General features: G+C 39.9%; 2 protein-coding genes across 2 annotated transcripts in view; both read left to right on the top strand.

Annotated features, from left to right (window-relative positions):
* The first annotated feature begins 938 nt into the window (after positions 1–938).
* On the top strand, positions 939–1,883 carry LOC115273242 (olfactory receptor 7G3-like). The gene has a single exon (XM_029916230.1). The coding sequence runs from the start codon at positions 945–947 to the stop codon at positions 1,881–1,883; it is 939 nt and encodes a 312-aa protein (XP_029772090.1). The 5' UTR covers positions 939–944.
* A 10,193-nt stretch (positions 1,884–12,076) lies between these two features.
* Positions 12,077–12,403, top strand: part of LOC115273241 (olfactory receptor 7G2-like) — a 7,587-nt gene continuing 7,260 nt past the window's right edge. Inside the window, exon 1 of the mRNA XM_029916229.1 lies at positions 12,077–12,392. Within this exon, the coding sequence (XP_029772089.1) occupies positions 12,107–12,392 (286 nt within the window). The 5' untranslated portion in view covers positions 12,077–12,106. The remainder of the gene's footprint in view (positions 12,393–12,403) is intronic.

Below are 12,403 nucleotides of genomic sequence, written 5' to 3'. Positions count from 1 at the left end.
AGTATTTTAGCCAATAAATGAAGAAAGGACTAGAATGTCAGCATTCTAGAATTCCCAGTGGATTAGTGGATCCAGGCAATAGTAATTTCAAGAAGCAAGGCAGTGTGTGTATGTGTGTGTGTGTATGTGTGTGTGTATAGTTATAAATTTTATAAATAAAAATAATATTTTTGTACAAAATATACACCAAAAAAATATATAAAGGGGTATTTTAAAATGTTTGCACCTCCCCCCAAGAAAGGAGCCTAAATCTAATTAGCTTCTAGAATAGAGGTAGGTAGACTTTTTCAGTAAAGAGCCAGATGGTAAATATTTTATGTTTTGTAAGCCATATGGCCTCTGTTACAAATACTCAACTCAGATGTAGCATACAAGCTACCGAGGATGAAGTATAAATGAATGGCTATGTTCCAATAAACCTTTATTTACTGGATCTTGCCCATAAGGCTGTAATCCTTAAACTATATTCCAGAATACAGCCTCAATGATTTTATTCTAGAATTATTTGCATCTTAACAGGACGTTTCAGCCCTCTTTTCTATTCATTAAGTACCTCTGTTTGACAAAGAATTGATAGAATATAAGAAGTTGGGACAGGATGGTGTGTGTTGGAGGGGAAAGTGTTAAGGGAAATGCAAAGCAAGAAAGGGAGAGGGAAAGAGACAGGAGAGAGGGATACAGAAGGAAAGATAGACATGTGGCTCAGTTGGTTAAGCATCTGACTTTAGCTCAGGTCATGATCTTGGGGTCCGTGCTGACAGCTCAGGGCCTGGAGCCTGTCTTTGGATTCTGTGTCTCCCTCTCTCTCTGGTCCTCCACCACTCACACTTTGTCTCTCTGTCTCTCAAAAATGAATAAGCATTTTAAAAAATTAAAAAAAGAAAGTTTCTCTTAAGTTTTGTTTCCTTGGCACCTCCATCTTTTCTCTCAGATTCCTCAGCAGCATGAAATCAGGAAACTTCTCAGCTGCTACAGAATTCCTCCTCCTGGGACTGTCAGAGGATTCACAAGTGCAGCCCCTGCTGTTTTGCCTGTTCCTGTCTATGTACCTGGTGTCTGTGCTCGGGAACTTGCTCATCATCCTGGCCATCCTCTCTGACCCCCACCTCCACACCCCGATGTACTTCTTCCTCTCCCACCTGTCTTTTGTGGACATCTGTTTCACCTCCACCACTGTCCCAAAGATGCTTGTGAACATCCAGACACAGAGAAAGTCCATCAGTTACACAGGCTGCCTCACCCAGATCTGCTTTGTCCTGACTTTTGCTGGATTGGAAAATGGAATTCTGGTAATGATGGCCTTAGACCGATTTGTGGCCATCTGTCACCCATTGAGGTACAAGGTCATCATGAACCCCAAGCTCTGTAGGCTGCTGGTTCTGCTGTCTTTCCTTATTAGTGTTCTGGATGCCCTTCTCCACACTTTGACGGCACTGGGGCTGTCCTTTTGCACCGACCTGGAAATTCCCCACTTTTTCTGTGAATTAGCTCATCTCCTCAAGCTCGCCTGTTCTGATATCCTCATCAATAACATCCTCGTATACTTAGTGACAGGCCTGCTGGGTGTTGTTCCTCTCTCTGGGATAATTATCTCTTACACTCGAATTGTCTCCTCTGTCCTGAAAATCCCATCAGCTAGTGGGAAGTATAAGGCATTTTCCATCTGTGGGTCACACTTAATAGTTGTTTCCCTGTTCTATGGGACAGGTTTTGGGGTGTACCTTAGTTCTGCAGCTACTCACTCCTCCCAGAAGAGTGCAGTAGTGTCAGTGATGTACACCGTGGTCACCCCCATGGTGAACCCCTTCATCTATAGTCTGAGGAACAAAGACATGATGGGGGCTTTGAGGAAACTCATCTCTAGAATATTGTCTTTCCATTAATGTGTCAGCTGCTTTGGGCGTAAACACACTGCTGGCATTTGACAGAGAGAAAGAGTGTGCGATCCAGGAAGCCTAACCTACAGTGAATATATGAAACCAGAGATCAAGTGGTGAAGGGAAAGAATTTTGGAGTCAGACCAACCGGGTTTGAATCCCGCCTCTGCTGTAACATAGCCCTGTGGCCTTTGACAGTTTATTTCAACTCTCTAAACTCGGTTTCCTTGACTATAAACTTGACATGATTCTATTAGTTTATATTTGGAGAGGGTTTGAGGTACTTCAACTCAATCAGTGAGGATGCATGCCTTTGGCTGTAATAAGGCAAGATTCTCAACTCCAATAAGGTCAGATGATAAAAACAGTTATCTTTCCTTACAGAAACTTCAGGCAGAGAACCACAGGGCCGCATTTCACTCTGCCATGTGTTGGCTTTTGCCTCCAGTTGTCTTCCTGGTGGTCCCTGCAGCCTGCAACAGGGCAGAGGCCTTTCAGACACAAATGAAAACCAACAGCCTCTCCTTGGGTTTCAGCACAACCATAATTGTTTCAAGGAGACATCCAGAAAGCATTGTTTTCATCATCAGCCCAAATTGAGATAAATGTCCTGTATTGGTTTCCTACTCCCATCTAACACTTTACCACCTAACGCTTTACCTCTAACACTTTCCCACAAGCTTAGCACCTTAAAACAACATAGATGAATTCTTCTGCTGTCTGAAATCAGCTACACTGAGCTAAGGCAAAGTGTTAGGTTCCTTTTGAAAACTCTTTGGAGCAAAAGCTATCATTTAATAGGTACAGAGTTTCTGTTTGCGATGATAAAAATGTTCAGGAAACGGATGGGGTAATAATGGCATAGAATTGCACCCTGAAAATGGCTGAAATAGTAAATTTTATGCTATACATACATATTTTACTAAAATAAACTCAAAAATATTCATTCCAATGTACCAAAGCGTTAAACACAAGAATCAAAGTGATTAAATATTTCAGAAGACAATATAAAAAATATTTTTATTACCTCAGAGAAATTAAGCATTTCTTAAAAGAATAAAGGCAATCCAAAAGGTAAAGAGTGAGAAATTCAAGCACTTTACAAATGAGCCACTAAAACAATGACTCATTAGATGAAAATTCAGAATTTTTCTTTCAATATCACAAGAATAGAAAAGCAGGACACATAAACTTCCAGTGAAATATTTCCTGATGAGATCTTTCTCACTCTACCAATATCAACATGATTTTAGTAGCACATACACAACTATTAATATATTCCAGCACAATAAAAAATTAATCTTTCTCTTCCCTACCCTAGTAACTATATTCTACTTTCTGTCTTTATGAATTTGCCTATTCTAGGTACCTTAAACTAAAATTATACAATATTTGTCCCTTTTTTATCTGGCTACTTTCACTAATGTTTTCAGGGATCATCCATGTTGTAGCACCTGTCAGAATTTCGTTCCTTCTCCTGGCTGAATTACCTATCTATGGTTTATACCTACAATTATCAGGCTTGCTGATATCATTGATTACATAGAGATGCCATTGGTTCTATCTTAAAATTTTTTTTAACATTTATTCATTTTTGAGAGACAGAGACAGACCGTGAGCGGGGGAGGGACAGGGAGAGCAGAAGACACAGACTGTGAAGCGGGCTCCAGGCTCCCAGCTGTGAGCACAGAGCCCGAAGCAGGACTTGAACTCATGAGCCAGGAGATCATGACCTGAGCCGAAGTTGAACATTTAACTGACTAAGCCACCCAGGTGCTCCCATTGGTTCTATACTGGAACTCAGCCAAGGAGGGCATGTCCACCTTTGCAGGCTACGTGATACAGATGAAAGTAGAAACAGGTAGAGAAATGAGTGATGAATACCTGGACTCACATCACCATTTGGTATCAACCATCTTGAATTCCTCATTTCCATTGTTTTAGTCTTAACAGAATTTGCACTGCCTTGGGATCAGAATGACAATATAATTGTTTGGCTAATGAAGAGCTTTGGATATTGATCCTCCAGAGGCACAGAGACTACAAATTGTGACATCCTCACTCAACAGCCCTGCCCCAGTAAAGAAACAGCATACCTGTGTCTCGTCCCAACCTGGATCCCTCTTGCCCAGGAGCCCGAAGCTTCACTTGGTCCCTTTCCTCTTCCTATGGATAGAGCACTGGTCTCTATCATTCAACACCTAGCAGAGATGACCTGCATTATTCCATAGTGATGTCACCTAGGTAAACCGATGTCCCTTAGTTAATGTTTGGAAGTAAGGGCATGTATTTTACTACAAGTTTATCTGCAGAAACTTTGAAACGAGTACATACATAAAATGATTTGAATCAAGACATCTATTTGCCTCCTACTGTCTTCTATCTTGTTGACATGTTCCCTTGTGTCTTTCCTCCAATCCCCAAATAGGTATTCTGCCAGCCCCCTATTTTCTCTCTCTAAGGAAAAAGACTATTTTCCTTCTCAGCAAGAACATGCTTATTTGCAAATATGGTGATTGTTATCACCAAGAGGTAGCTTGTGCACTTTCCTCTAAGTTTCAATTCTGGGTTTTTAACATACTTTTGCATTATCTCTGTTGTCAGTCTGTGAGCTCTCTGTGGAAGGAGGTGGAGATCCAGATAGGCTTAGCAGTCTGATTACCTGTTTTTCCTTGTAAAGTTACCAAATATTTTATATTTTATTTTATTTTATTTTATTTTATTTTTAACATTTATTCATTCTTGAGAGACAGAGAGAGACAGAGCATGAGTGGGGGTGGGGGCAGAGAGAGAGGGAGACACATAATCCAAAGCAGGCTCCAGGCTCTGAGGTGTCAGCACAGAGCCTGATGTGGAGCTCAAACTCATGAACTGTGAGATCATGACCTGAGCTAAAGTCAGATGCTTAACCAATGGAGCCACCCAGGCACCCCCAAATGTTTCAAATAATCATGGAATAGAGCCTAAATGTCTATCACCTAATGAATGGATCAAGAAGATGTGGTTTATATACACAATGGAGTATTACATGGCAATGAGAAAGAATGAAATCTGCCCATTTGTAGGAAAGTGGATGGACCTCGAGGGTGTCATGCTAAGCGAAATAAGTCAGGCAGAGAAGGACAGATACCATATGTTTGCACTCATAGGTCTAACAGAACAGGAGAAACCTAATGGAGGACCAGGGGGAGGGGAAGAGGGAAAGAGAGTTGGGGAGAGAGAGGGACGCAAAACTTGAGAGACTATTGAATGCTGAAAATGAACTGAGGGTTGAACGGGGGGAGGGAGAAGGGACGTGGTGGTAATGGAGGAGGGCACTTGTGGGAAAGAGCACTGTGTGTTATATGGAAACCAATTTGACAATAAACTATTAAAAAAAAGTATGAGAAAATGTGTTTAGAGTCAGGAAGATGGCAGACTTTTCTTCAGTTTTGCTTTTTAATGTAGTGTGTCCTAAGCAGTGCATAAAATCTCTCTGTAGTTTTGAAAGAACAGTCACACGATAAGAACAAATACAATCCCGGGGTTAAAAAGAGCAATGCCATCACCCTAGGACCCCCCTACATGATCTCCACCTCACATCACCCTCTGTTTCATGTGCAAACATTTCTGAATTCTGTACTTATTTTCTTTGAAGTTCTTCTTTTGGGTTGAATTCTATAAAATTGCCAGTATTTGATCATAGATGGCCTTTGATTAAATATTATTGTTTTATCACACTGTTCAACTATAAATTTGCCTCTTTTCAAACTTGCTAAAAGTTTAATATAGGGGCACATGGATGCTCAGTCAGGTAAGCAGCCGACCTCAGCCCAGGTCATGATCTCACAGTTCATGAGTTCAAGCCTCGCGTCCAATTCTGTGTCTCCCTCTCTCTCTGCCATCCTCTCTCACACTCTGTCTCTCTGTCTCTCAAAAATAAATAAATGTTAAAAAAATTTTTTTGTTAAATATTTTTAAAAAGTTTAATGTAAGAATTTTCATCTTGTTTTTCTCATTATTATACTTTACTATTTAATCATATTATTGGGTATCCCAGTAAATAATTTAATTCCAATCCTCTGGGTTTTTTTTTTGTGATTCTTTTTTTTTTTTATTTATTTTTATTTTTTTATAATAGTTTATTGTCAAAATAAACATCCTGTATAATATTGATTGAGATTTTGTTTACAGCTAGTTTTCTGTTATTATGAATAAACCTATTTGAATATTCTCATATATGTTGTTTGGAAATGAGAAACCAAGTACACACACATCACAGGGTCCTATATCATCATCAGTACACCTTCAAGGGTACTGATAATCTGGTGGCAGTAAAAATCATTTATTAATTGGCATATCTTATTATGTGGTTGAGAGTTTTCACATATTTCCTTTCTTTTATAATTTATAATTTTTAAAATTTGTATTTGAGTATAATGATATACAGTGTTATATTAGTTTCAGATGTACAATAGAATGATTCAACAATTTTATCCATTACTCAGGGCTCATGATAGTAAGTATATATTTTTAAACATATTTATTTTTGAGAGAGAGCGAGAGCACGAGCAGGGAAGGGGCAGAGAGAGACACATACACAGAATCCCAGGCAGGTTCCAGGCTCTGAGCTGTCAGCAGAGCCTGAGACAGGGCTTGAACCTACAAACCGCAAGATCATGACTTGAGCTCAAGTTGGACGCTTAACTGAGGGACCCAGGTGCTCCTTTTCTTTTTTAAAAATGTGTATTTATTTTTGAGAGAGAGAGTGAACGAGAGCGCAATCGCACACAGGGGAGGGACAGAGAAAGAGGGAGACAGAATCCAATGCAGGCTCTGAGCTGACAGCAGAGAGCTGGGTGTAGGGCTCAAACCCGCAAACTATGAGATCATGATCTGAGCCACAGTTGGACACTTAACCAGCTGAGCCACACAGGCACCCCTAATGATAAGTATATTCTTAATGCCATTCACCTTTTTTACCCATCCCTTCACTCACCTCCCCTCTGGCAACCACCAGTTTATTCTCTATATTTTGGAGTCTGTTTGTTGTTATTGTTTGACTCTCTTTTTCTTTGTTGGTTTGTTTTGTTTCTTAAATTCTACCAAATACCTGTGGTATTTGTCTTTCTCTGACTTATTTATTTTATTTAGCATTATACCCTCTAGTCCCATCCATGTTGTTGCTAATGGCAGGATTTTATTTTTTATGAGTGACTAATATTCCATTTTGTGTGTGTGTGTGTGTGTGTGTGTGTGTGTGTGTGTGTGTATACCACATCTTTATCCATTCATCTGTGAATAGACACTTGGGTTGATTTTATAATTTGGCTATTGTAAACAGTGTTGTAACAAGCATAAGGGTGCTTGTAGCTTTTCTGAATGAGTATTTTTTGATTCTTTGAGTAAATACCCAGGTGTCGAGTTACTGCACCATATGGTAATTATATTTTTAAGTTTTTGATGAACCTCTGCACTGTTTTCTGCAGTGGCTGCATCAGTTTGAATTCCCACCAACAGTGCATGAAGCTTCCTTTTCCTCCACATCCTCTTTAACACTTGTTGTTTCTTGTGTTGTTTATTTTTTTTCAGATTTTTACATACTTTTGAGAGACAGACAGACAGCACAAGCAGGGGAGGGTCAGAGAGAGAGGGAGACACAGAATCTGAAATAGGCTCCAGGTTCTGAGCTAGGTGTCAGCACAGAGCCTGACACGGGGCTCGAACCCATGAACCATGAGATTATGACCTGAGTCGAAGCCGGACACTTTACTGACTGAACCACTCAGGCACCCCTGTTTCTTGTGTTTTTGATTATCGTCATTCTGATAGTCATGAGGTGACATCTCGTTATGATTTTGATTTGCATTTTCCTCATGACTTAGTGACATTGAGCATCTCTTCATCTGTCTGTTGGCCATCTGTATGTCTTTGGAGAAATGTCTGTGTTTTCCCATTTTTTAATGGATTATTTGTTTTTCTGGTGTTGAGTGTGTAAGTTCTTTGCATATTTTGTATACTAACCCCTTATTGAATATGTCTTCTATTCAGTAGGTTGTCTTTTTGATTTGTTCATTCTTTCCTTTGGTGTATAGGAGCTTTTCATTTTATGTAGTACCAATAGTTTAATTTTGCTTTTGTTTCCCTTGCTTTAGGAGACTTCATTAGACGTCACTGCTATGGTCAGTGTCAGAGAAATTACTTCCTATGCTTCTTTTTTTTTTTTTTTTTGGATTTTTAAGGTTTTAGGTGTCTACTTTCCTTTAAATATATGTTTGTGGTATTTCTATGGAGTTGTTTATGTTTTTCTTATTAATTCATATGAGTTCTTTAGATAATTTTAACCCACAGTCCCTAGAGTAAACAAATATGTACATTGAAACTATTGTGAAAGAATTAGAAAAGGTAGTCACAAACATATAAAAAAGAAGTCACAGATTTCTTTGCATTGACTCGTGATAAAATTGTCACATAGAATAAATTAGAATCTACTGTATAAATACACACAGTGAAGACTAAGTTTCGGGAAACATTAGTGACTTTTAGAACAATTTCTGAGAGTTCCCAATTTTGCAACAACTCAGCTATATTTTTAAATGTATTATTTTTTCTTTTCAAGTTTTTATTTAAATTGTATTTAGTTAATATATATGGCAAACTTGGTTGTGGTGTAGAATTTAGTGATTCTTCCCTTACATATAACACCCAGTGCTCACCACAGTAAGTGCCCTCTGAATACTCATCACCCATCTAGTTCATACCCTGCCCGCCTCCCTCCATCAGCCTCAGTCTCTTCTCTATATTTAAGAGTCTCTTATGATTTGCTTCCCTCTCTTTTTTGTTCTTCCCACCTGTTCATCTGTTGTGTTACTTAAATTCCACATATGAGTGAAATGATATGGTTTTGTTTTTCGCTGATTGACTTATTTCATTTAGCATAATACCATCTAGCTCCATCCATGTTGTTGCAAATAGCAAGATTTCATTCTTTTTGGTGACTGAGCAGTGTGTGTGTGTGTGTGTGTATGTGTGTGTGTGTGTCACATCTTCTGTATCCATTCATCAGTCAGGCGATATTTGGGCTCCTGCCATAATTTCACTATTGTTGATAGTGTTGCTGTGAACACTGGGTACAGATGCCACTTTGAATCTGTATTTTTACATCCTTTAGTTTAATACCTAGTAGTGCAATTGTTGGGTCATCGGGCAGCTCTATTCTTAATTTTTTTTTAAACAGTTTATTGTCAAATTGGTTTCCATATAACACCCCGTGCTCTTCCCCACAAGTGCCCTCCTCCATTACCACCTCCTCTTTTCCCCCCTCTCCCTTCCCCTTCAACCCTAAGTTCATTTTCAGTATTCAGTAGTCTCTCAGGTTTTGCGTCCCTCTCTCTCCCCAACTCTCTTTCCCCCTTCCCCTCCCCATGGTCCTCCATTAGGTTTCTCCTGTTCTCCTGTTAGACCTATGAGTGCAAACATATGGTATCTGTCCTTCTCTGCCTGACGTATTTCACTTAGCATGACTCTTAACTCTCTGAGGAGCCTCCACACTGTCTTCCAGAGCGGCTGCACCAGTTCGCACTCCCACCAGCCGTGCAGAAGAGATCCTCTCTCTCCGCATCCTCACCAACATCTGTTGTTGCCTGAGTTGTTAATGTTCGCCATTCTGACCGGTGTGAGGTGGCATCTCATTGTGGTTTTGATTTGTATTTCCCTGATCATGAGCGATGTTGAGCATCTTTTTATATGTTGTTTGGCCATCTGGATGTCTTCTTTGGAAAAGCATCTATTCATGTCTTTAGCCTATTTCTTCACTGGATTACTTGTCATTTGGGTGTTGAGTTTGGTTAAATTTTTTATAGATCCTGGATACTAGCTCTTTATCCATATATCATTTGCAAATATCTTCTCCCATTATGTAGGCTGCCTTTTAGTTTTGTTGATTATTTTCTTCACTGTGCAGGAGCTTTTTTTTTTTTTTTATCTTGATGAGGTCCCAATAGTTCATTTTTGCTTTTGTTTCCCTTGCCTCCAGAGACGTGTCTAGTAAGAAGTTGCTACAGCCAAGGTCAAAGAGAATCCTGTCTTTTTCTCCTGTAGGATTTTGATGGTTTTCTGTCTCACATTTAGGTCTTTCATCCATTTTGAATTATTTTTGTGTTTGGTGTAAGAAAGTGGTCCAGGTTCATCCTGCATGTTGCTGTCCAGTTTTCCCAGCAGCATTTGTTGAAGAGATTGTCTTTTTTCCATTGGATATTCTTTCCTGCTTTGTGGAAGATTAGTTGGCTGTGTAGTTGTGGGGCTGTTTCAGGGTTTTTTATTCTGATTTTTTTTTTTTTCATTTTATAGACACGCTGGTGTATGTGTCTATTTTTGTGCCAGTACCATACTGTTTTGATTACTACAGCTTTGTAATATAGCTTGAAGTCTGGAATTGTGATGCCACCAGCTTTTCTTTTCTTTTTTAGAATTGCCTTGGCTATTCTGTATCTTTTGTGGTCCCAAACAAATTTTAGGGTTCTTTACTCTAGGTCTGTGAAAAATGGGAGTGGTAATTTTGATAGGGATTGCTTTAAATGTGTAGATTCGGTTTGAGTAGCATAGACATGTAACAATATTTTTCTTCCAATCCATGAGCATGGAATGTTTTCCCATTTGTGTCCTCTTCAATTTCTTTTTTTCTTAGTGTTTATTTATTTGAGAGAGAGAAAATATGAGTTGGGGGAGGGCAGAGAGAGACGGAGACACAGAATTTGAAGCTGGGTCCCGGCTCCAAGTTGTCAGCACAGAACCCAATGCAGGGCTCAAACTCACAAACTGTGAGATCATGACCAGAGCCAAAGCTGGACGTTTAACCAACTGAGCCCCCCAGGTTCCCCCTCTTCAATTTCTTTCATAAGTGTTCTGTAGTTTTCAGAGTACAAATCTTTTACCTCTTTAGTTAGCTCATTTCTAGGTATCCTACTGTTTTTGGGTTTAAATGTATTATTTATACCAGTATATACAAACTATACATTCACAACTAAAATTGGTATCAGACTTACTGATGTCATTCTTTGGATAGAGATCCCTTCATTCACAGCTAAAAAAAGAAGGCTGAATTCAGTTAGCGAAGGACAGTGCACGTATATTTGCGAAGCATTTGAAATGGAGATGAACAGACCCAGATGGACATGATATACTCCTGATCTTACAGGGTCAAGAGAGTACCATCCTTAATTCCACTGTTCTAGAATCTTGGTCTTTAAGGATTTAGACTGCCCTGGGATCTCTGTGACAGTAAACTTCCTTGGGTAATGAGGAGCTTTGGAAATTAAACCTCTAGGGATACAGAGACCGCAGTCTGCCTGTGACCACCTGATTCCACAGTTCTTCCCGTGAAAAGTGGTACATACTTGCGTCTCCCAGAGATGATCCGTCTCGTTCAGGAGCTTGGGTCTCACTCAGTCTCTCTGCCCTTCTTGCAAGAAGATCTTCCATACGGTACATCACAGATGTCAGCCATCCTCCCGCTGTGATGCCAGCCAGGTAACCTAACACCCCGTACGCAGTTTGGAAAAGATGACAGTTGTTTGAGGACAGGTTCATCCAGAGGAAGCTGTGAAGAGAGTACACACAGCGTGTGGTTGAAACCAAGTCACCCACAGTCCTCCCCCTTGTCTGTTGTCTATTCCCCTTGTTTTCTTGTGCCTTTTATTAATGATCCATTTACTAATATCATACTCACTCTCTAGTATGGCCAGGACCAGTCCTTCCTGAGTAGGACTCTGCCTTTCAAAAAAACATGACCATTATAAGACTTTCTGATACCTGCTTACAGTTTACAGGTGGTAAGAGGACAGGAAATTTGGAAAAGTTCACCTTGGCTCATCTGTGTATCTTCTCGGCTGCCTCTGAGGCCTCTGGGGTCCAGACAGAGTCGTAGGCTGCCTCGCCAGTCTGTTTCTTTTTACAAAATCAACAAATGTCTTAAATAAGCAGAAATCATAAATAATGTAATTTAAAAAACTGACTACCCATCCATCCTTTCCAGACTTAACAGTTATCGATGCTCCACTATATCAGCTTCAGTCTTTTTTATTTTTAAAGAAACAGAATAACACACAAAAAGAAGGCACCCATCTCTTATTCTTTGCTGTTAGTCTCTGTCCCATCCCAAGATAGTTTTTGCCTCCGGTGATGCTACTCCTGCAGGTTTAGGAAACACACATTTTGATTATATCTATCTTTCCATCAGATTCGCCCCCAATATGGAATCTAGAAATGACACACCTGTTTCATATTTCCTTCTCATGAAAGTCACAGAGGATCCAGAACTGCAGTTCCTCCTATTCAGTCTGTTCTTGTTCATGTACCTGGTCACCGTCCTGGGGAACCTGCTCGTCCTCCTGGCCGTCAGCTCGGACCCCCACCTCCACACCCCCATGTACTTCTTCCTCGCCCACCTGTCCTTTACTGACATCTGTTTTAGCACAACCACGATCCCAAAGATGCTGGTGAACATCCAGGCACAGAATCAGAGCATCACGTACACAGGCTGCCTCACA

The sequence above is a fragment of the Suricata suricatta genome, chromosome 12, assembly GCF_006229205.1.
Source record: "Suricata suricatta isolate VVHF042 chromosome 12, meerkat_22Aug2017_6uvM2_HiC, whole genome shotgun sequence".
In the NCBI taxonomy this organism is placed as follows: domain Eukaryota; kingdom Metazoa; phylum Chordata; class Mammalia; order Carnivora; family Herpestidae; genus Suricata; species Suricata suricatta.
This window is presented reverse-complemented; position numbering and strand designations above follow the sequence as displayed.